General features: G+C 49.6%; 1 protein-coding gene across 2 annotated transcripts in view; it reads right to left on the bottom strand.

Annotated features, from left to right (window-relative positions):
* The window catches only part of LOC146869252 (uncharacterized), a 90,142-nt gene that overhangs the window by 64,005 nt on the left and 571 nt on the right, over positions 1-25,566 (bottom strand). Inside the window, exon 1 of one of the 2 annotated variants that reach the window (XM_085646225.1) lies at positions 11,570-11,678. The exons of the other annotated variant lie outside the window; for it this stretch is intronic. Coding sequence (XP_085502351.1) covers positions 11,570-11,575 — 6 coding nt within the window. The 5' untranslated portion in view covers positions 11,576-11,678. Of the gene's footprint in view, positions 1-11,569; positions 11,679-25,566 lie in introns of those variants that run through there. 2 annotated transcript variants of the gene reach the window in all.

Here is a 25,566-nt window from a genome sequence, read left to right as displayed (position 1 = left end):
ACTCAAGAAGCGAGAAGGAGGCTGAGATGTGAGGAGGTAAGTCATTCTGGGCTTTAGTAGCAACGTGCAAGAACGCCCGGCCCTTGGCTTTGTTTCTGTGTATGCATGGGATATGTGCAAGTAGGAGTTGGACAGAACGGAGGAGTCTGTGTGGTTGGCAGAAGGTGATTCAGGTAAGGGGGAATAAAGTTTTGTAGTGTCTTGAATGTATGTGTAAGGAGTCTGAAGTGAGGGCATATGTGTACGGGGACCCAGTGGAGCTCCCTGAGGTGTGGTGTGTGTGTGGGTCCAGTGTGGGAGTTTGAGTATCAGTCTTGCTGCTTAGTTCCGGATGGAATAAAGCCTTCTGGTTGGTTGTTTGGAGATTCCGGCAGTGAGGGTGTTTTCGCAGTATAGTTTGATGGTGACGAAGGCGAAGCTGACAGTCTTTCTGGTGTGGTAGGGGAGCACTTGTAAATCTTCATTACCATTTTCAGGGTGTGGGAGCACGATGCTGTGACGTCATTGACTTGACTCTCTATGCTCAGTTAGTTGTCTATGATGATCCAGAGTTCCCTGGTGTAGTTGTTGGTTGAGGATGTAGGTCCCAGTTCAACGGTTACAAGTTGTAATTCCAAGTTAAGGTGCTGCGGCCGAAGATGACTACATCTGAACTGTCGGTGTTCAGCTTCAGATAGTTGGACTGCTTCCATTCGTCATGCAGGTGGTGATCTTGCTTCTTGTTTTAGGGGTCCTGTCTGAGAGGGAGATTATCAGTTGCATTTCATTGGCGTAGGAGAGAATGTTGATGTTGTGGGTTTGCATGACTTTGTCCAGTGGGATCATGTATGCGTTGAAAAGCGTGGGGCTGAGGGAACAGCCTTGTGCTACTCAATCAATCAAGAAATTTGTATAGCGCGCTACTCACCCGGGGGGTCTCAAGGCGCTTGGGGGGGGGGGGGGGGTAAGGGGGTCCGCTACTGCTCGAACAGCCAGGTCTTGAGTAGTTTCCTGAAGGCGATCCGGAGGTGGATGGGGAGGGAATTCCAGGTCTTGGCTGCCAGGTAGGAGAAGGATCTTCCTCCCATGATGGCTCTTCGGATGCGTGGGACGGCGGCGAGGGCGTGGCTGGTCGATCGTAGTTGGCGGGTGGGAGTGTAGAAGGTCAGGCGGTTGTTGAGGTACCTGGGGCCCAGGTCGTGGAGGGCTTTGTGTGCGTGGGTGAGGAGGCGGAACGTGATTCTTTTGCTGACGGGGAGCCAGTGCAGGTCTTCCAGGTGTCCGGAGATGTGGCTGTGGCGGGGGATGTCCAGGATGAGTCGTGCGAAGGCGTTCTGGATGCGTTGGAGTCTTTGTTGCAGTTTGGCTGTGGTTCCGGTGTAGAGGGTGTTTCCGTAGTCCAGTCGGCTGGTGACAAGTGCCTGGGTGACCGTCTTCCTGGTTTCGGTGGGGATCCATCGGAAGATCTTTCGGAGCATGCGAAGGATGTTGAAACATGAAGACGAGACGGCGTTGACTTGTCTGGTCATGGACAGGGAGGAGTCCAGGATGAAGAACCAGGTTGCGTGCGTGGTCCGTTGGTTTGGGTGCGCTGCCTAGGGCCACCAGGAGTCGTCCCAGGCAGATGGTGGTGATCCGAGGATGAGGACTTCCGTCTTGTCTGAGTTCAGTTTCAGGCAGCTGTTCTTCATCCACTCGGCAACTTTTCTCATCCCTTCGTGTAGGTTGGTTCTGGCGGTAGCGGGGTCGTTGGTGAGGGAGAGGATCAGCTGGGTGTCATCGGCGTAGGAGATGATGTTGAGGCTGTGTTTGCGTGCGATGGCTGCGAGGGGGCTCATGTACACGTTGAAGAGGGTGGGGCTGAGTGATGATCCTTGTGGTACGCCGCAGATGACTTCGGTGGCCTCAGATCTGAACTGGGGGAGGCGGACTCTCTGGGTTCTTCCGGCGAGGAACGAGATGATCCACTCCAGTGCCTTCTCTTGGATTCCGACGTTGCTGAGGCGTTGTACTAGGGTGCGGTGGCAGACAGTATCGAACGCTGCGGAGAGGTCCAGGAGGATGAGGGCCGCTGTTTCCCCGTTGTCGAGCAGGGTTCGGATGTCGTCGGTGGCTGCGATGAGGGCGGTCTCGGTGCTGTGATTGGCTCGGAAGCCGGACTGTGAGTGGTCGAGGGATCCGTTCGTCTCGTGGAAGGCGGCCAGCTGTCTGTTGACGGTCTTCTCGATGACTTTGGCAGGAAACGGGAGGAGCGAGATGGGGCGGTAGTTCTTGAGGTCGGCGGGGTCTGCTGATGGTTTCTTCAGGATGGCGCTGAGTTCGGCGTGTTTCCAGCTCTCCGGGAAGGTGGCAGTGTTGAAGGAGCAGTTGATGATGTCCAGGAGATGGGGCGCGATGACGGAGTCGGCCTTGTTGAAGACGTGGTGAGGGCATGGGTCGGTTGGCGATCCGGAGTGGATGGTGTTCATCATGCGGATGGTGTCTTCGGTGTTGACTGGGGTCCAGTCACGGAGGGTGGTGGTGGTGGGGGGGGGGGGGGGGGGCGTTGGTTCAGTGGTGGGGTGCGTGGTCTGTTCGCCGAAGCTGTTGTGTATGTCTGCGATCTTGCGGTGGAAGAACGTGGCGAGTGAGTCGCAGAGGTCTTGTGAGGGAGTGATGTCGTTGTTTCCGGCGCTGGGGTTGGAGAGCTCTTTGACGATACTGAAGAGCTCCTTGCAGTTGTGTGCGTTGTTGTCTAGTCGTTCCTTGAATGCTGTCTTCTTGGTGGTGTGGATCAGCTGGTGGTGTTTGCGGGTGGCGTGCTTGAGGGCGGTCATGTTGTCTGTGGTCGGATTCTTTCGCCAGGCTTTCTCGAGGGTGCGGCAGTTCTTCTTGGAGTTCTTGAGGTCGCCGTTGAACCACAGGGCTTTCTTGCTTCCGGGCCTGCTGGGATGCGTTTTCTGGGGTGCGAGGTCGTCGGCGCAGTTGGTGATCCACTGCGTGAGGTTGTGGGCTGCTTGGTTGGGGTCCGTTGATCTGGCGGGAGGGTTGTGGTTCAGTGATGTGGTCGGTGGTGATCTTGTTCCAGTTCCTGCGGGGGACCTGTTGCGGGAGGTGGTGAGTGGTGGTCTTTCTGAAGCTGAAGTGGACGCAGCTGTGGTCTGTCCAGTGGAGTCCGGTGGAGTGGCTGAAGGAGATGTACTTGCTGGAGGAGAAGATTGGGTCGAGCGTGTGTCCGGCGTAGTGGGTGGGGGTGTTCACTAGTTGCTTGAGTCCGAGGTTGGCGAGGTTGTCCAGTAGGGTGGTGGTGTTGTTGTCGTTGTTGTTCTCCAGGTGGAAGTTGAGGTCCCCTAGGAGGATGTAGTCAGCGGAGGGGAGGGCGTGTGGGCTGATGAAGTCTGCGATGTCTTCGCTGAAATGTGTGCGGGGTCCTGGGGGTCTGTAGATGAGGGTGCCTCTGAGTGTGGTCTTGGGGTCGGTGTGTATCTGGAAGTGAAGATGTTCGGCGGCTGCGAGGGTGTCTTCGGAGTTGGTCGTGATGCGGATGGTGTTCTTGTGGACGATGGCGATGCCTCCTCCTGTCTGGTTGACGCGGTCCCTCCGGGTGATCTTGTAACCGTCCGGGATGGCTATGGCGATGTTGGGTGCTGAGGAGGCGTTCATCCAGGTCTCCGTGAGGAAGGCGACGTCCGGAGATGTGGTGTCGAGCAGGTTCCATAGTTCCACGGCGTGTTTTTGGACGGAGCGGGTGTTGAGTAGGATGCACTTCAGGTGGTTGCTGTTGGTGCTTGGCTTGGCGGGTGCGGGTCGGTTGCAGGTCCGGATGCAGGGGAACTTGCAGGATTAGCAGGTGAAGGGTCCGCTGGTGCGTCCTGGGGTGGCTTGGTGGCAGCCGGGGAGGCGTCCGGTGTTGAGTGCGCTGAGGGTGGCGGCGTCATACGTCTGGCGGGTGGGATGGCATCTGCGGGGGCCAGGGGGTCTGGCGCTGGGCGCGGTCCAGGCGTGGATGGGCGCAGACGGGCTTGCCTTTGGCGCGCCTTCGGCGCACCATTGGCGCACCCGCTGGGCGTGAACGCTGCGCGTACGTGCGGACTCTGCCATAAATGGAGAGTGGAGGGGGCGGAGCGAGGGTGGAGCAGCTGGGACGTGGGAGCGGGGTGGCGAGTGGGGAGGGGAGCGATGCGAGGTGAGGCTTAAGGAACGGGGGTGGGGCCGCGGGGGAGCAGCGGCAGGGAGCGGGGAGCGGGGTGGATCAGCGGGAGAACGGAGAGAACAGAAATGCAATCAGGGGCACGACAGTGGCAAACAGGGGGAGGTAAACGGCGATAGCAGGCAAACAGTCAGGGGCACAGCAGCGGGAGAAACAGAGTACTGGCACAATACAATAAAATAAAATACAATAACAATCCAAGAAACAGTTACTGGCAGTGGAGGCAGTGGCGGCGGCAAACGGGGACTAGGCACACGCAGGTGGGCCACGCGGCGGGTGGAGCGACCGGCACTGACCAGGTCAGGTCACAGCTCCCCGCCTCGCGGACACCACCTTAAGTACTCAGTGGGAGGGAGGAGCAGCTGGGAGGCGGGAGCGGGGTGGCGAGTGGGGAGGGGAGCGATGCGAGGTGAGGCTGAAGGAATGGGGGTGGGGCCGTGGGAGAGCAGCGGCAGGGAGCGGGGAGCGGGGTGGATCAGCGGGAGAACCGAGAGAACCGAAATGCAATCAGGGGCACGACAGTGGCAAACAGGGGGAGGAAAACGGCGATAGCAGGCAAACAGTCAGGGGCACAACAGCGGGAGAAACAGAGTACTGGCACAATACAATAAAATAAAATACAATAACAATCCAAGAAACAGTTACTGGCAGTGGCGGCGGCAAACAGGGACTAGGCACACGCAGGTGGGCCACGCGGCGGGTGGAACGACCGGCACTGACCAGGTCAGGTCAGGTCACAGCTCCCCGCCTCGCGGACACCACCTTAAGTACTCAGTGGGAGGGAGGAGCAGCTGGGAGGCGGGAGCGGGGTGGCGAGTGGGGAGGGGAGCGAGGTGAGGCTGAAGGAACGGGGGTGGGGCCGCGGGGGAGCAGCAGCGGGGAGCGGGGTGGATCAGCGGGAGAACCGAGAGAACAGAAATGCAATCAGGGGCACGACAGTGGCAAACAGGGGGAGGAAAACGGCGATAGCAGGCAAACAGTCAGGGGCACAACAGCGGGAGAAACAGAGTACTGGCACAATACAATTAAATAAAATACAATAACAATCCAAGAAACAGTTACTGGCAGTGGCGGCGGCAAACGGGGACTAGGCACACACAGGTGAGCCACGCGGCGGGATGAGCGACGGGCACTGACCAGGTCACACTCCACAGATTAGTTTGCAGGCTACTGAGAAATACAGTGCCAGACTGCCAGCTTGTGTTTTCTCAGTTTAGAAGGAGCAGATCCAGTGGAGGGTGGTCTTTGGACACTGAAGTCATGCAGATGCATGATGAGGATAGGGTGTGAGATGGTGCTGAGGGCTGTCAAAAGATACAGGACGATGAGGGACACAGATTACCCTATCTAGAATCATGCGGATGTTGTCTGTGGGGGCAATGAGTGCCAGTTCCATGCTTTGGTTGAGCCTAAAACATTATTGAGTGATGTCAAAGGGTTGATGGTTGTTGAGGTGGTCAATGAGTGATAGATTGATTACCTTCTCTGAGACCTTGGCTGGGTATGGTAGGAGGGAGATGGGCCTGTAGTTGGAGAGTGTGGCAGATGGCTTCTTGAGCAGGGGAGTGACGGTTTGCAGGTGTCTGGGATATCGGCTAAGTCAGTGGAGGCACTGAGGTTGGTAGTTAGAACTTCGCTGTTAGGAAGGAGTCATTTGGTGAAGATGTGGTCTGGGCAGGAGTCGGCAGGAGCCCGAGTGGTCTGTCATATGGTAGTACTTATTGAGTCTGGGTGATGGTGATCCAGGCAGTCAGTATTTGCTCCCCAGTCTCAGTGAGGAGTTGGGCGACCTGGGTGATGGGGTCTGGTTGCCGGCCAAAGTTTCCATAGATGGTGGCAATGTTGTTGCTGGGGTATTCAGAGTTTGCAGTAGGTAAGCTGCTGGCATGTTCAGGTTGAGCGTGCGGAGTATGGTGGTCCAGTCGGGTTCTGTGATTTTGTTCCAGATCCAGCAGGCAGTTCCAATGAAGTGAGGTTTTGGGTGTTATAGGATGTGAACGCTGAAGCTGATAAGCCCATGGTCTGTCCAGGTCAATGGTACTGTATTGTTGACTGTGATGTAGCTGAGGGAAGTGTAAATTGGGTCCAGGAGATGACCAGCGGCATAGATCAGTCTGGTAATATGCTTGGGAAGTCCTAGGTTTCTGAGGGTCTGTAAGAGAGCTGTGGAGTATGGGTCAGTGGGGTCTTCTAGGTGAAAGTTGAGATCTCTGAGGCGGATGAATGTGCTGGCATCGATGATGAGGGGCACAATGAAGTTTGTGAAATTGCACATGTAGTTGGAGCGGGTCTCAGAGGTCTGCATATAAGGGTTCCTAATAGGCTGAGGTTGGCTATGGTGTGAAGCTTGAAAGTGAAGTGTTCCATATAGTTGGCGGTGGAGTCCGTGGTGGTGAAGCAGAGGATTGTGTTCTTGAGTATGATGGCACCTCTGCCTCTGGGCTTGCTCTGGAGGTCCTGTCTAACAATCTTGTAGTCATCCGAGATTGCTGTGGCAATGTCTGGTCCGAAGGTTCATTCATGTTGCCTTGAAAAAAATAAGAATGCCCAGCAAATGTTCATGTAGTAGGTCTCAGATCTCAGTAGTGTGCTTGGTGAGTGAAGGAGTGTTGAGGCTGTGTGATGAGATATCTTTGTGTTGCGCAGAGCCTCAAGTATCAAGGCCCTACTCACATTGCAGGAAATACCCTGGATCCAATTTTCACTATCAGTGATTTGATCACCTAAAACACCACCTCACTGCGTACAGGGACTGACCACTCCATCATAAACTTTGTAATCACCACAGCGCAAGACAATGCACCCACAAGCATCAACCTACCCAGCCGTAGCTGGAACAAAGTAACAGAGGCAGACTGGCTCATCGTCCTCCAAACAGACTAACTCAACACCAACAATAACCTCGACACGGACATCACCAATTTCATCAAATGGATCAAGAACTTTTCAGACTCTCTTGTGCCCATCAAAAGCAACAAACAAAGAAGAACCAACAAACAAGCCAGCTGGTAAACAGAGGACCTCCAAGAATCTAAACGCTACTCAAGCAGCTAGAAAGAAAATGGAGAACAAACGACAATGCAGATCCACCTACAAGGCCACACTGAGACGCTCACACCAACTTCTGAGAGTCACCAAAAGAAGGCCACTAACCCAACGATTAGAGGCAAGCTCCAACAGCTGCAAGGAGATTGTCACAATCATAAAACGTTCACCACCCTGAGGTCAAAGCCAGCACCATCACTCTTTCACTGGAATTCGACGACAAGTTATCAAACTTCTTCCACAGCAAAACAGAAAAGTTCTACAGCAACTCCGAACAAAAATCAGACCCCAAATATCTGATCATCCACCTGACCACCACAAAAAGAGACGAATGACTGAATGAATGGAAAACTCTCACCAAAGAAGATACTGCAGCAATCATGAAAACAGAACGCTCCGGGGCACCTACGGACCCATCTCTCCACCACATATACAATGTGGGAGGTCCACCAATCAGCAGTGCTGTCGCTCACATCATCAACATCTCCATCAAATCTGCCACCTTCCCAGAAGTCTGGAAACATGCATCAGTCAATGCCCACCTTAATAACATTTTATTTGTAATCAGCCAACCTCAGTGAGCTGAACAACATCCATTCCTTCTCTCTGCTTTATTACAGGCCAAAGTGATGGAGAAGGCCATCAACAGACAACTCACCAGCCACCTCGAACACTACAACCTACTGAACCACACCGAATCAGGATTTAGGACAACCACAGCACAGAAACAGCACTCATAGACAACATCTGCACTATGCTGGACCTAGGAGAAGCCATAGCCCTTATCCTACTCAACCTCTCCGCAGTCTTCGATATAGTCTCCAACCACACACTTGACAGAAGACTCTACAAGATAGGTATTCAAGGACCAGCCCTCAACTGGATAGGATCCTTTCTCACAGAAAGGATAAAGAAATTCAGACTACCACCGTATAAATCAGAATCCAAGGAGCTGATCTGTGAAGGCTCTCTAGATTCTTCACTCAGCCCAACCCTGTTCAACAGCTACATGACCCTGGTCACCAACATCATAGCTCTAAAGGCATCACCATCATATCCTACACCAATGACATCCAACTTCTCCTGTCTGTGACAGACAAGTCCACCATCATCAGAAGCAACTTCTCCAACTACATGATCAACGCAGCAGACTGGATGACAACTCCGACAAGACGGAAGTGCTGATCTTTGGGAACAAGAACTCTCCACAGGGCTCCAGGTGGTGGTCTTCGGAGTTTGGATAAACTTCTACCTTGACTGACCGTGTCAGAAACCTAGGAAGCATGCTGGATGACAAGCTCAACATGGCATTGCAGGTCAATGCGGTCAGCTCCTCCTTCTTCCACATTCTTCTCAGGACTTCAAGATATTCAGATGGCTATCTCTTAACACCAGGCACACTATCATGCAATCCCTCATCACTAGCAGATTACAGCACAGCAACGCACTCTACGCCAGGAGCTCCAACCACCTCCTACACTGCTTCCAGAATGCCAAAGCAAAACGAATCCTTGACCTCTCACGGTGTACCCACATCTTACCACGCCTCAAAGAGCTCTACTGGCTCCTCATCCACAAACGCAGCCAATTCAAACTCCTCATGCATACATACAAAGTGCTGCACAACATCAGACCTGCATACCTGAATAAAAGCCTGCACTTCTACCACCCCACAAGACACCTGCACTCAGCCACATTCTTCCTTGCAAACTCCCCAACACATCCGGGCCTACTCCTCACTTCTTGAATTCCACAAGAAGCTAAAGACATGGCTCTTCAACTAATTTCTGCAGGGTCTGACACCCAACATCTACACACTTACTCCACCACCTGGAAACCCTTACAAGCGATTATCTGAGCCATACAAACTCTACCTAACATAATGGGGGAAGTAGCGATGAACAAAGAGACCTGCTCCTATAAGCGTAAAGAGTGCTCTTTCAGCAACACTCACATAGCCGAGGGAAGACAAGTCATATCAGACTGACTTTCATTAAAATGATGTTCCTATTGACACCATCGGGTGCCAGGGGGATTTGTTTATGCTCTCCCAACCAGCATAGCTACCACATAGGTAGAGAATTTTTCTCCGAGCCCAGAAGCGAGAATAACATCACCTACGCTGGTGGAAGTCGACTTCAGAATTCCCTGCCTTGCATCTGCAGGACAGGTAACAAAACAGGAAGCGCTGAGGGAATGGTACTTTATTGTAGCCCCTGGCTCCTGGGACTGGATAGGCACCTCATAGTTCGAGGAGTGGGTCGAGGACAAGCGACCTAGAGGTAATGGGAAACCTAGAGGTAATGGGGGAGACAGCCATAACAGCCTCAACTCCCAGCATCAAATGTTTAAAAAGTTAGCCTCTTGCCATCTACCTCCACCGCCTTCTGTGCATCTCCCGGCCTGCTCCTCGTGAGCCTCTGCTCCCAAACGGAAACTAAAGCCAGCACTGCACTGACAGGCTATTTGAGAGTGCTGATAGAGACGCCTGGAACGCCTCCCCCTGTTCCTATATTACCATAGTGAATAACTCTGCTACTCGTAATGGAGGCTGACAATGGCAGTCATACATAACAAAAAGGCAAGTTATACTGAGCACCATTCAGTATGTATTGTGAAATCGAAGTCCAGTCCATCTTCTTTCAACTCCGATGTTGATTCCTGAGATATTTCCAGCACTAGCCAACACGTGTTTCGTCAGATATGATGCGTCCGTCAGGGCTTGTAAAATATCTCTCTATTCCAGAAATCTACTGCTTGAGATAGACTTCTATACAATCACTAATCTTCTATAGTCCTCCTTCCAGGGTATACAAAAACCACAATATGATTTCTCTGACCCGAGTGGCAGAAAGTACTCCTCACTCGTCTTCCTGGCGTTTCCTCTGCGCCACGTTAGTGTACTCCGCAAACTCTCAGGACAGTCGTTGGATGTTAGAGGAGGATACCATATTCATGTTGCAAACAACATTTTTCCAAAGTACGAAAGAGTGTACAGTGTAGATGCACCAGTGATCAAGGCACAAGCTCTGACGGAGGAGGAGGAGGAGAAACAACATGCTGCAGTTATGTGTCTTACTGGGGTTAAAAAAGCTGAATCAGTGAATTGTAACAGGAGTGAGTGTGAAATCATCTGTTAAAGAATACACCATTCAGGTGTGTGTGTGTGCTAAGAACACTGGTGTGGGCAGTGCAATCACGAAGAGGTACAGAGGTAAGGGAGTGTGTAGAGCTTCAGGAATAGGAATATATAGAATATGAGCGCTTAAGGGGGAGTTAAACCCTACCTGAAGTGACACGGGAATGGGGGGGTAACCCTAATGAAGTGACACTGGAGTGAGGGTTAACTCTACCTGAAGTGACACTGGAGTGGGGGTTAACTCTACCTGAAGTGACACTGGAAGTGGGGTATCCCTACCTGTACTGACTCTGGGTGAGGCTAACCCTACCTGAAGCGTTAACCCTACCTGAAGCGACACTGGAGGGGGACGGGGGGGGTGACCCTACCTGAAGTGACACTAGGGTCGGGGGGGTTAAGCCTACCTGAAGTGACACTGTAGAGGGGGTAACCCCATCTGAGGTGACACTTCAGGGGGGTTAACCTTACCTGAAGTGGCACTGGCAGGGGGCTTAAGACCTACCAGAAGTGACATGAGTGGGGAGATTAACCCTACCTGAAGTGACTCCGGGGGAGAGGGCGTTAACCCTACCGGAAGTGACACTGGGGAGTCAACCGAACCTGAAGGGGGTTTAACATACCTGAAGTGACACTGAAGGGGGGGCGTGTTTAACAGCCTTGAAGTGAAACTGGGGGGCGTTTAACCCTACCAGAAGTGACACTGGAGGGAGGGGGTTTAACATACCTGAAGTGACACTGGAGGGGGGTTAATCCTACCTGATGTGACACCGGAAGGGGGTTAACCCTACCTAAAGCGACACTGGAGGGGGGTTAACCCTACCTAAAGCGACACTAGAGGAGGAGGGGGGGGGTTAACCCCACATGAAGAGACACTGGGGGGGGGGTTAACCCTACCTGAAGTGACACTGGAGGGGGGGTAACAGTACCTGAAGTGACACTGGAGGGGGTTAACCCTACCTAAAGTGACACTGGGGAGTCAACCGTACCTGAAGTGACACTGAAGGTAGAGGGGGTTAACATACCTGAAGTGACACTAAAGGGAGGGGAGTTAACATACCTGAAGTCACACTGGGTGGCCTTTAACCCTACCTGAAGTGACACTGGAGGGAGGGGGTTAACCCTACCTGAAGTGACACTGGGGGCAGAGGTAAGCTGTCAGAGGGGCACAGACAGTGATGAGCCCTAAGTACCGACAAACTATATCAAGCCGATCTCACCTCCATGGTACCTCGTGGGCGGCTCTTCACTGGGATCTTGCGATTACCGGCTGAATAAAAGCGAGCAAGTGATTGGAGAGAGGAGCCTGGAAGTTTATTTAAACCTCTCCCTGCTGGGCACTGTGGCACTTACTGCTGCCTATAGAGATCTACTTACTGCGCATGTCCAGAAGATAAGTATCGTGTATCACTACTACGCATGCTCGCAAGTTAAGTGCCATGTCTCACTGCGCATGCCCTGACAATAAGTGACATGCTTACTACGCATGCCCGGGATATGTCGCTTCTTACTGCGCGTGCTCAGAGAGCAAGGTCACTTTTTGGGAAATAGATCATTTAAGGGGCAGTAGCATCAAGGGATCAAAGTACCTGGGCTGAAAGATTCAAAACGGAGTCAGACATGAGATTTTCCTTTATTCTGAGTGATTGATATGTCACGTGTGTAGCGCCTAGGATCCGGTGTGTGGTATTAAAGCGCCTCCGGGCCAGCCACAGTCCTGAACGGTTGTTTACAGTGCTGCCGCGGGAAGCTCAGAAATACATTTTTTGGATAACAAAATGCGTAAAGGGACCTCAAACAGAGTGGGAGGTCTGAGCGACAGCGCGGCATGTTTATTCAGGGAGAGCGCTTTCCCCTCGCATGGTCCACCGTTCATTCCCGTTCATACCGCGGTCAGCACGTAGGAAGCGCAGCGCGCGGCAGCATAGAGCGGGCTCAGTGTCAGTGACCTGTTCAGGAGCTGCCTTCAGCATGAGGCATGTGCAGGGCGGAGTCTGAGCGGGCAGTGTAAACGGCTCTGGGGCGTTTCTTTCAGCTACCGAGCGATCTGGAATTTCTCATTATGATGGAAGGAGAGGCGGTGTGTTTTTTTCCTTTCTTCAGCCACTGCAAGTTTTTGAGACCGAGGCTTTACCGTTTAGTTAGGGTCTTGGTTGGAGGTCCTTCTTTATCTTTCCGTGAACAGTAGGCACCTGCCCATTGTCATGATCTGGGGATTATTCACTGGATTTCATGGGCGCAATAAGGGAGAAGTCTTCCTATGCATTTCAAGGGGATCTTGAAGGGTTTCCCTTACGGATATCTCTTCATTCTGTAGGAATCTGTGTTCATGTTGAAGACTTTCCCCTTACCACTGTTTCATAGTGAGGACATCTGTTTTTCTCTCTCTTCTGTAGTATACCTGAGAGAATGGGTGTGTGGGCACAACACGAAGCACTTATATCAGGGATCTCGATCTAGTTTGGATAATATTTTCCCTCGGTGGTTGTCATCTTATCACCGTTGGCAGTGGTTTCTTTGTCCTTGTGCCCAGACTTAGAGGTAAGATTTGGTTTGTCTAATCTCTCTAATTAAGTACTATCAATACACGTTTTTATATTTCTAATTGGCCTTTCTCCTCTATCCCATTGGGTGCTCTGCTGGTATTGGGTCAGTTTGGTTGACCCACCGTCACCCCTTCCCGTTAGCCCCTCCACTTCGCCTGACCTGGGACATTATTTTGCAACCCAACTAGTTACACCCCTGCAAACTTAATTCGGCAAATATGGGTAGGATTTTTAGGTCGTTCAATGTCTTAGCGTAAAGGTGTTAGTGCTAGTCTATTTATTAGTTACTTACGTTTACAATCTTTATTTCTCTAAGACTGTAGGGCAGCACTGGAAAACTATTGGATTGTTATTCGAACCTGACATAATCTTTGGTTTCCCACACATTTGGGTCATTTCTTTCTGTAAGGCCATATAGAGTTTGGATATGGGCACTTATTTGTGTAGGTCGTAACCTTTTTTGTTTTTCAACCTCTATCCTACCCATGTATCGAAGACACACTCTCTATTGCATATGAGTTTATTGTAGTCATGTCAGCCCTTCCTTTGTTAAAGATTTTATATTTTCTCTAGTTCCCCTGCCCTCCTTTACTTTTAACCTTTTTGCGCCGTGAAGAAGGTGGTAGATTACATTTGAATTTCACACCGAAACTTGTGTTGATGACTCAAGACTTGAACCCGGTGATACCACTTCTGAACTGGATTTGTTGCCTGTGCTGTCATAGAGACAGTAGGCCTGCTCCAGGCATACCTTACACAATAGACATAAGAAAAGTTTCCACATTTTATCATCTTTGCAGGCTATCGATTGGTCTACCATAGCTTTTGGCTAGCAGGAGGCTTCATTTTTTGCTGCACCTTATTTTTGCCGGCTACAGAACTCTTGTGCCTTTTACCCCAGCCAGCCAGTAGTAAAGTGATTGTACTCCTCCTTTGGACACTGTAAAATTGGTATACAACTGATTGGTTTGTTTAATTTCCTATAGGTCCCTAGTGAATGGTACAAAGTATACCCCCGGCCTGTAAATTGAATGCTACCATTGGACTGCAGCAGACATTGTGTCAAACACTACAGTTGCACTATTAAGCAGGTCTCCAGGTTTAGCATTGTAGTCTGGGGTGACATGGTGAGCAAAGAAATGATGGACTTAACCCATATCTCTTGACTGGGGGTCAATGTTTTGATTTGTTCTGCATTCCGTCCATCAATTGTGTCTTTTACCATTGTAGTCTGGCCGCGTAGTTTTAAACTGGAAATGCGTCTTGTCAAAAAAATCACTCCTTTCGACCGACCTAATGTTTTTTTTATAAATATTAATAAGACCCCTCCACGTAGGCCTTATCATCAATAAGACCCCTCCACGTAGGCGTTATCATCAATAAGACCCCTCCACATAGGCCTTATCATCCATAAGGCACTGTACACCATATTTAAAAGTAGGACAGGTAAAGGTTTACTGTTCAACATGTCAGTACAGTGAAAAAGGTCCTACACCTATTTTCGCTGTAGCACGGCTGGTTGCTCCATAGTAAAACACTGGGTTACATTATTACATCTAATAAGGCTAATTGCTGTTTGGGAGCAGATAGCAAAACAATTCAAGAACTCTTTGTAAGAGACATTCAAACTCCAATTTAATGATAAAATCACATTTTGTATAACTATTAAGGAAAAGGTACTTTTAGAAAGTTCGGGCTGGACTGTTCCCATGAGGCACAGGGTCAAGACTGATTTGCATATGGCTGGGTTCAAACTGGAATGGCATGGTGAGCAAAAAAACGATGGATTTAGGCCCAGATCTCTGTACTGGGGTGAATGTATGAGATTGTTCGGCATTCTGTCTATCAATTGTTGTTTTTGCACTTTTAGAAAGTTGCCTTTTTCCTGCCTGAGTAGATCCCTAGAGGACTGGGCCTGCTCTCTCTTCTACCAAGAACAAAGATGTGGACTGCAAGGGTTATAAAGCTGACCTGTTCAAGCAACAAGAAACCTTTCTGAAACTGCCCAGTTGATCAGTGGCAACTATGCCTGGACTGGACTCTGCCTGACACCCAGTTTGTCTCTAATGCCTCCTCTGAGATCCTGGGGGGAGGGGCTTTAAAATTGTACTCTTGTGGTTAATTGAAACTTAAAGGACTAAAGTCAGGAGGTGAAATCATTGACAAACCTGGTTAGTGTATCTGACCTGCGCTCCATAGCGGTTCTACAGCGATAATTACTATCCTTGGTACTTTGTGCTTTCTGGCGCTTTAGCAAAAAAAAAAGATTAATATGCAGGCTGTGACGATTTGTCAGGTAAATAAATAATTGGTTGTCATAGATTCTCTATTATAAGACCTTAATGATTGATATTGTTAATTTAAATTAAATTATGAATCAGTTTGTTTGCCTTATCTGTGCGCATATTGTAAAAGCGGGACATTATAATGAGCCCCTCATTCTGCTTTACAAAAAATCCCTGTCCAGAAAGGAGCTGCAGCTTGAAATGCAACAAGGTCTGATGTTTATCTACTTTAGGGAGAACTAAAGAATCTCTTCTTTATAATGTGTGCGAGCCAGAGGAAGTCCCTGTAAGATGTGCTAGTTTTAGAGAGGTGAACAAATGTTATGGCAAAACGAAATCCACCTCATTGCACAATAATGCATCAGTCTTTTAAGTTGTAAGATACCAGAAATGCTTGAACCAACCCCATGGGGGCAGGGATAGTGGTAAAGGTTACTTAACAAAAAGCAAGGTAAAGACAGAAGTTGGCACTTGAGCTAACCCAAAGTGAACAGAAAAGCACACCTTATATGCTTCCTGAAGAGTTACCTTTGTTATTCACTTCCTGAAACTTAAGTATCAGCAGCACATCCTGCTCAGCCTTTTTTCTTCAATCTGTTCTTTCTTAAATTAAATTTTGACAATGTGCATCTTCCTAAAGCTCTACCTGTAGCATGTGGGTGCTCTGTGAGCACCCGTTCTTCACGAAGTTACTCTGTGAACACTGGTAAATCACCTCCTTTTCTGAAGTAAATACAATGTGACTTACTCAACAGAACTTTTAGTTAAATATCTGTATATGGTGAAATGTCCTTTGATAAGTTTCAAAGATAGCAAACAGATGTCTTTTACAGCCAGATAAATATTGTGTATTCACATTATATTACATTATATTACATTTGCATTTAGTAATTATGAATCTCTTTACATTCAATAGGAAACGCCTTGAATGCACAAAATTATTATAATAATTAAGATAATACTTTGAATTTGCATAACAACTGTCTGAAGTATTGTGTAACAGTATTCTGTAACCTGAACAAAAACTGACAGATCGTGGAAGAAACAGTCAAGAGGAATTCAGTGAATGCAAGAGTCTGAGCTCTGCACCTTCACGGCACAAGACTGAGAAATGACGTCCAGAAAATTAAGGTAACACCATTGATGAACCACTTCCTGTGTAAGCAAGTGTCCAATACAAGCTTTGATCATGGGATCAATATGATGTGATTACCGTAGTGCTCTTGATTCCTAAAATGATAATAGATCATCATTCAGCGCCCTAGGTGTATTGTAAACTCTTCCTGACTATACCACAGCAACCAATCAAAAAAAAATACAACAGAGTGTTGACAATCGATAGAAGGATAAAGGAAAGAGAAGTTCTGCTGTCTAAAATATATAGTACAGTCCCAATTTGTATTCACCAGGAGGAAGAATAATCTTTATCTGCAAACGTCAAAAGCTGCTATCCAGTCTCAAGACACACACACACACAAAGAATTTTGTGACCGCTGCAGTGAATTTGGAAGTAGTTTTAGTGAAGCTTCTGCTTTACAGAATCATCAGCGAGCACACACAAGAAAAACCGTTCAAGTGCAGTGAATGTGTGGAGAGCTTTAGTTGGTTATCATGCTTGCAAAGACATCCGCGAATTACAGATAATAAAATTACAATTATGTGGGACATTCAAAAGCCAGAGGATAATTAGTAGATTATATAAGACCAAATTATCAGACAAGAAAAAAACAAATATTTGTAGAATCATAATACTACAACAACTGAAAAAAACATAAAATGTTACATATGTATCACTCAATTTGAGCCATGAAGGTCAATACTGAGCAGGTCTTACTGACCTTTTGGAATGTGACCGAGTTTGTGCTGCGTGATATATTGTTTTGAATTGGTCAAAATATTGGAATGAATGGGTGGAGCTCGGATTTTCAATAGTTATGATAGTGGAAATTTAAAAATGCAGGTGAAACCTGTGTGCTTGCATATAAAACAAGCATTGGAAATGCACTTGGTTCCACCTATATGATTAATAATATTTTTTTTATTTTTGCTGTGTTTGGTGGAGTAGAAGAGGGTGTAATGAGGAGTGAAGATGGACTTCAGGGAATGAATTCAAGTGATTGCCCAGAAATTAGATTTAGGACCAGAGAAGAAGCGAGGGAAAAGAGAATAATAAAAGCACCATGGAATGTAAAAGTTTCATTAATAAGAGTGTGAAGTACTGTAAATTCACTTATGGTAAAATGGCGCCAACAATAAATTATTGTTGGAGAGTTGGAAAACACGGAAGAATGTTGTAGTGGTTTGCTCCGCATACTTTACTTGTTGAAATGCTCGCGCCATAATGTTCTGGCCGTGAGTATTTGTCAAGAATTCCTGTCATGCGAGGGGAGGAAAACGGTAACCAGCGAAAACGGACTACATCTCCCAGGATACTTAGCGGTTGAGAGGTTATGTAAACAGGAGAGCTGTTACATAACTCAAGGAAAACACGCCCTTATGTAAACAGGAGAGCTGTTACATAACTCAAGGAAAACACGCCCTTATGTAAACAGGAGAGCTGTTACATAACTCAAGGACAACACGCCCTATAAAGGGAGGAACCGGGAGGTACAACGCTGTCGGATATTGTGTTTACACCGACGTACCTGCTTAGTGAAGAGCAGTGTTCCGGAGTGGTGCTCCAGTAAGGCAAGAACGGAGGTAGGTCGAGTCGTTACTCCCTGGGCCGTGTCTTGCCCCATCGTCACCTGTGAAGGACCCGGAAGCTCTACCGGATAACCATTGAGCTTCGCTTTTTGACTCGGCTGAGTCAAAGCGCAGTGGCGCTTTTGCTGGTTGGAGTCGTAACTCCCAGCCCGACCAGAGATACAGGGACTGCCAGCTGTAACGCACACCAGGAGGTGTTTGCCGCGTTACAGACTCGGAAGTCCACAGGATCGATCGAGCGGCTGCTCTCGGTTCAGTCTTCTTTGCTTGTGATTGGGGTATCGGTGACGCATCACCAGGAGGTGACTCCGCGTCCCGGTGCAGTCTGAAGAAGAGGTTGAGCGGCTGCTCCCTTCAGGTAGAGACCCCGGCTGGGTGTTTCCCTGACTCCTCGATTCTCCCCAACACTCTTCGTGCCCCTCACAGCCTACCGATTGGCATTGTCGGCCATTTCATTTCTGCCCTCTGTTGGCATACGCCGGGATCGGCGTATATGCAGAGGACGGTTAGGACCATCCGTGCTGTGGGCTGGTAACGTACTTAGCCTGGAGGATTCCAGTGACTATAACCTTTGTTTATTCCTTGTATTATTTTTGCCTTCATTAAAATAACTAAACCTTCACAAGTGGTTGCGTTCTCATTATCGTGTCTGTTAAACGATCCTGAGACGTTCAGGGCGTTACAAAATATCCGACCTTAATAACACTAACTGTCTCCCGGTCGATAACAGACATGGCAACACTTGATGATGTGCTGGCTGCTTTAGCGACCGTGCAAATTGAATTGGCTGCCTCCAGGCAAGAAACAGCCGATGTAAAAGCCAGACTGGATGCTATCCAATTGGACCCGCTCACGCCCAGCACCTCCCTCACGAACCAGACCCCTGCGGTAGTAGTGGAAATGCCGGTAGCCGTCCCCTTGGCAACACCAGAGAGGTACAGTGGGGATCCTAACACAGTGCAGGTATTCCTCACACAAGTGGCGCTACATTTATCGTGCAAACCAAGGGCGTTCCCCACGAGTCAGGCTCGTGTGGCTTTCCTTATATCCTATTTGGCTGGAAACGCGGCACAATGGGCCGTACCTCTGGTGAGCAGGGACTACCCCATCTTATGTGATTGGGGTGCTTTTCGCGAGGAATTCCTGAAGGTCTTCGACAGAAGGGCTGACTCGTACACGGCGGACCGTGAAATGCTTGAGTTGAGACAGGGATCCAACGACCTGGTGCAGTATCTCAACGCGTTCCGAAGGCTGGTTGCGGAAACCAAGTGGCCTGTTGCTAAACAGACGGCGCTCTTCCATCACGGGCTGTGCGATGAGCTCAAGGACGCCGTGGCTCATATTGACCCACAACCCAAGACATGTGAGGGCCTTATCAACCTGGTATTACGGCTGGAACATAGGCTAAGTGAAAGAAAGGGGGATCATGGGAGAAAAGGAAAATCCCTTCCATCCTATGTGACAGTGGGAAGTCCTGAAACTTCCACCGCATCCAAGGGAGAACCCATGGACATCGGCGCAATACGAGCGAGCCTCACAGCCACGGAGAAAGAGTCACGCCGTAAACAAGGATTGTGCCTATATTGTGGCAAAAAAGGCCACTACGTACGTGAATGCCCTGCCAAACCGAAGACGTCACGTTATCGGGCCAACCGGTCGGTAACAGCCGTGGTGGACGTACCGGCGGAAAACTAGAGGACTCCCAGACCAAAGAAGGGGCATCTCGGAGTCACTCATCCATCCCTTCACTTTCCAACTCGGTCACTAAGGGACCACGACACCTGTTTCTCACGGTGCACGTGGGAGTGCATGACCAGTGGATACCCATTGTGGTCATGGTGGATTCAGGGGCCACTGGCATGTTTATGGACCACAACGAGGCATGCAGGCTAGGGCTAGTGCTTCTTCCCAAAGCTGTACCCGAAGACGTCTATGCTGTAGACGGAAGGCGATTGGTGACGGGGCCCATCGGGCAGCACACGGGGGTCCTTCCGATGAGATGTGGGAGGAACCATTTGGAACAAATCGATTTTAACATCATCCGAGCGCCCCAATATGGCGTCATATTGGGATTGCCGTGGCTACAGAAACACAACCCCTCTGTGGATTGGCCAACACATCGCATCGAACTGACGTCACCGTATTGCATCCTGCATTGTGGAATAAGAACGGAATCCCTTGACGCAGATGAGAGCGGGAGTCAGACGGTGGCTACAGCGGCAGAAAAAGATGTGGCTCTCCCCCAGGCTTATCACAGTTTTGAGGATGTATTTGATGAGGTGAAGGCGGAAGTGCTACCACCACATAGACAGTTTGACTGCCAGATCGACCTGGTGCCAGGGGCCAGCGTTCCCAGCGGCAGGCTGTATGCCCTGACGGAGCCTGAAAACGTGCATCTCCGGGGGTACCTGGATAAACTCCTCAAGCTAGGATTCATCCGCCCGTCCAAGTCTCCGGCCGCCTCGCCACTCTTCTTCATCCCGAAGGCTAATGGGGAGCTGAGAGCCTGTGTGGACTTTAGGGCATTGAATGCGATAACCGTAAAGAATCGGTACCCCTTGCCTCTCATCAGTGTACTTCTGGAACAGGTCAAGAAAGCTCGTATCTACACCAAGTTGGATTTGAAAGGGGCATACCATCTGGTGCGCATGAGGGACGGAGACGAGTGGAAGACCGCCTTTAAGACCAGGTTCGGCCTTTTTGAGTACCTCGTCATGCCGTTCGGTCTGTGCAACGCCCCGGCAGCCTTTCAGTACTTTTTGAATGAGGTATTCAGAGAGGAGTTGGATATCTACGTGGTCGTATATATCGACGACATCCTCATCTATTCGTCCAGTGTGGAGGAGCACGTACACCACGTCAAAGCTGTGCTCCAAAAGCTGAGGGAAAACATGCTGTTTTGTAAACTCAGCAAGTGTGACTTCCACGTCACATCCGTGGAATTCCTCGGAGTGATGCTGAGTCCAGAGGGACAGGAGATGGCAGAACGAAAGATCAAGGCGGTGAAAGAATGGCCGGTGCCCCAAAGCGTGAAGGACGTCCAAAGTTTCATTGGCTTCGCCAACTTTTACAGGCGGTTTATAGATGGATTTTCAGGATTGGTGGCCCCAATCACACAGCTACTGAGGAAGTCCAAGGAGTTTGTCTGGTCCCCTGAAGCGAACAAAGCCTTTGAGGCCCTGAAAAGCGCCTTTGGTAAGGCGCCGGTGTTGGCTCACCCCGATCCGGATCTCCCCTACGTGGTGGAAGCGGACGCATCGGATGTGGCGCTGGGGGCTATCTTGTCCCAACGCAACCACGACACAGGGGTGCTTCATCCCGTTGCGTACATGTCCCGCAAACTCAACGACGCCGAACGCAACTACCATATTGCGGAGAAGGAGCTTCTCGCAATCAAGGACGCCTTCACCGAATGGAGGCATTGGTTGATGGGGGCAAGACATGTGGTATCGGTGTACACGGACCATCGGAACCTACAGTTCATGACGGCCACAAGACACCTTTCTCCCAGACAGCTGCGGTGGATGATCTTCTTTGCGGGGTTCAACTTCCGCATCACATATCGGCCGGGGACGGAAAACCGGAAGGCGGACGCCCTGTCCCGTCAATCTGCAGTTAAGGAACCATTGCCTGCGACCGAGCATTCCATCATTTCCCCGAGGATGGTATTGGGGGTTATCCAACCGGATACTTTCCTGAGGGGAATAAAGAGAGGGATCAGGTCATTCGCATGGCGGAGGTGGCTCCTCAGTCACAGAGAATGGCAGCTGAAGGACGGGATACCCCTGAAGGGCAGGTGCCTATTGATACCCACGCCTAGGCTAAGGAAACAAGCATTCATCTGGTGCCATGACTCTCCATGCGCAGGTCATTTGGGCTTTGAAAAAACGGTGGCTAGCATGGGACGGCATTTCTGGTGGCCAACCATGAGAGTGGATGTCAGGAGGTGGGGACAGGAGTGTCCTACGTGTGCTACCATGAAGGCCGACCATGGCCGAACCCAAGGGCTCTTACATCCACTTCCGACCCCGGATAGACCATGGGATAGCATATCACTGGACTTCGTGGTGGGCCTACCGGTAGACCAGGGGATGACGGCAATACTGGTGGTGGTGGATTACTTGACGACAATGGGGCACTTCATCCCCTGCAAGAGAGTCCCTACGGCCGGGGAATTGGCGTCACAACTCCTAAAGAATGTGGTACGACTGCATGGATTACCTGGGGTGATCGTGTCGGACCGGGGGTCGCAGTTTACTGCGCAATTCTGGAAGACTTGGTGCACTGCGCTGCATGTTAAGACCGCCCTGTCCACCAGCTACCACCCTCAAACGGACGGCCAAACCGAGTGCCTGAACCAAACGCTCAAACAGTATCTGCGATGTTTTGTGGACCAGGGAAGAATGGGTCGACTTGCTATGGGTTGCAGAGATAGCCTATAACAACGCCACTCACAGCTCCACACAGTCATCTCCGTTCTATAGCAACTATGGCCAACATCCCAGGTTCTTGCCATTTCTACATCCGTTCAGAGAGGACAGGATTCCCGCCACAGCGGACAGGGTGGCACACATAAAAGACACGTTGATGCGCTCAAGGGCTGTCCTAATAGAGGCCAAGAGAAGATACAAGGCTGCGGCAGACAGGAAGAGAAGGCCCGGGCCACTGTACCGCACTGGAGACTACGTCTGGATATCCACAAGAAACATGAGGTTTCGAAAGAACAGTGTGTTCCATCCCAAGTACATGGGCCCCTATCGAATTACCAAGTGTATGGGTCCCGTGAACGTGAAGGTGTGCTTGCCCCAGTCATTGCGGATACACCCTGTCTTTCATGTATCATTGCTCAAACCAGCACCCTCCAAGCCGTCTGGGACACCTAGGCAGGTATGCGTGGAGTCGGAGGTGGAGTATGAAGTGTCGGGCATACGGGCGTCCAAATGGTGCAGGGGGAAGCTGTGGTACCTGGTTGCGTGGAAAGGCTATGGCCCGGAGGAGCAGTCATGGGAACCGGCTGAAGGGGTTCATGCTCCGCGCTTGGTCTCCTTGTTCCATCGGCGTTTTCCTGCCAGCGCTGGACCCGTGGGGAGCCGCTGAGAGGGAGGATGTACTGTCAAGAATTCCTGTCATGCGAGGGGAGGAAAACGGTAACCAGCGAAAACGGACTACATCTCCCAGGATACTTAGCGGTTGAGAGGTTATGTAAACAGGAGAGCTGTTACATAACTCAAGGAAAACACGCCCTTATGTAAACAGGAGAGCTGTTACATAACTCAAGGAAAACACGCCCTTATGTAAACAGGAGAGCTGTTACATAACTCAAGGACAACACGCCCTATAAAGGGAGGAACCGGGAGGTACAACGCTGTCGGATATTGTGTTTACACCGACGTACCTGCTTAGTGAAGAGCAGTGTTCCGGAGTGGTGCTCCAGTAAGGCAAGAACGGAGGTAGGTCGAGTCGTTACTCCCTGGGCCGTGTCTTGCCCCATCGTCACCTGTGAAGGACCCGGAAGCTCTACCGGATAACCATTGAGCTTCGCTTTTTGACTCGGCTGAGTCAAAGCGCAGTGGCGCTTTTGCTGGTTGGAGTCGTAACTCCCAGCCCGACCAGAGATACAGGGACTGCCAGCTGTAACGCACACCAGGAGGTGTTTGCCGCGTTACAGACTCGGAAGTCCACAGGATCGATCGAGCGGCTGCTCTCGGTTCAGTCTTCTTTGCTTGTGATTGGGGTATCGGTGACGCATCACCAGGAGGTGACTCCGTGTCCCGGTGCAGTCTGAGGAAGAGGTTGAGCGGCTGCTCCCTTCAGGTAGAGACCCCGGCTGGGTGTTTCCCTGACTCCTCGATTCTCCCCAACACTCTTCGTGCCCCTCACAGCCTACCGATTGGCATTGTCGGCCATTTCATTTCTGCCCTCTGTTGGCATACGCCGGGATCGGCGTATATGCAGAGGACGGTTAGGACCATCCGTGCTGTGGGCTGGTAACGTACTTAGCCTGGAGGATTCCAGTGACTATAACCTTTGTTTATTCCTTGTATTATTTTTGCCTTCATTAAAATAACTAAACCTTCACAAGTGGTTGCGTTCTCATTATCGTGTCTGTTAAACGATCCTGAGACGTTCAGGGCGTTACAGTATTCCACTAGAGAATTGAGAACTTTGCCGGCCTCTGCACCTGAATCTACAATAAAGAATAATTTCAACAATTGTGCTCCGCCAACGTCTTACTCACTACAAAATTGATGGCTACAATCTTCAGGTGACTACTGAACCCACGGTCTCCGTCTGAGCCTCTGTCCTGCTGTACGGTCCTGCGACGCTGTCACATATGTCTTAAGAACGACGACAGTTGAAGGAAGATTTGTGAGGACCACATACTCTCTTGTTGGGGACTGTGAGGTACTGTTAAATGTTTATTTAAAATAGCGGCACCGGCATTGCGAAGGTCTGAGCACCAGTCGTTTCATGCACGCAAATTCTAAGCGCCATTTTGGAAGTATTTTATGTATGGTTACGTCTTCGCTGTGTAGTGGCCATTTTGGTTTTAGTATTCCACTAGAGAATTAAGAACCTTGGTATGAATATGTTGGTACAGTTGCTGCCTGATGTTTCCTTCTGCCGGCTGCTGTGCAGCACCTTAATCTACAATAAAGAATAACTTCAACAATTGTGCTTCGCCCAACGTCTTACTCACTACATATGTGTTTAAAGAGGGATGTCTGTTATCTCTGCACAGCACATGTGCGGTTTAATGTAATGTGGTGTCTATGCATTCATTCTTAGTGCACTTCTTTTACATATAAATGTTAGAACGTTACTTTGTACTTGTCTAAGTATTCCATGTATTACATGTTTGGAATGTTTGGGTTAGAGGATGGAATTGCTTCTCTAGCAGTTGGAGCAGCCACCTTGAGCCCTCTACACCTGTATACTTGTATATCCTGTTGGCTGGAATAAACTCCTATCAAAGAGTGAAGATTCCTTGTCTACTTGAATTCCTGCACAACTTTCCCAAGGAGGATACACTTCAAAATTGGCGACAAGCTTGGGATGAATAATTTTATTTTTCTTCTACTTCAAAATCTGAGAGAAAATGGACTTTATTCTTTCCCACTTCAATAAGGTACTGTAATCTCTTTGTTATTTCTGAGGGCTCAAGGATTCATTTCAGGCCAAATCGTTTTCCTGTGACATCCCCCTGTCACTCAATTACAATTATTTGCCTGCACAAGATTCATTTCAGTACTTTCAACAATAAGCGTGTTGTTTTAAACTCTCACTATCCAATTATTCTGATGCGCGTTAAAACCATTTCCTGATATGCTTTGATAAAGCTGTACGAAGTACGTGATCAAAGACTTGAAAGTAAACAAATCTTTCCAAGACTACACGTCTCAGCGCGAGCTTCGTGATTAAAGACTTGAAAGTAAATAAATCTTTTTAAGCCAACACCTCTCAGCGCGAGCTTCAAAGCATAGACTTTCATAGTGCAAGTCAAGCATTGCGCGCTTCAATTAAAGAGCATCAACGATTTCAAAGTAAACTTTGGCAGCGCATCGTTGTTTATCTTTAAATTAAATCTTCCACACAGCGCGAGAGCTCTAGAGTGTGTTTTCAAGTCTGGAATTCTTCCACTGTCAACATTCAACACTCAGCCTGCAGCGCGCTCGTTTT

This window comes from Triturus cristatus, chromosome 1_1 (assembly GCF_964204655.1).
Source record: "Triturus cristatus chromosome 1_1, aTriCri1.1, whole genome shotgun sequence".
In the NCBI taxonomy this organism is placed as follows: Eukaryota; Metazoa; Chordata; class Amphibia; order Caudata; family Salamandridae; genus Triturus; species Triturus cristatus.
Note: the sequence above shows the minus strand (reverse complement) of the source record. Positions and strands in the feature narration are given on the sequence as shown.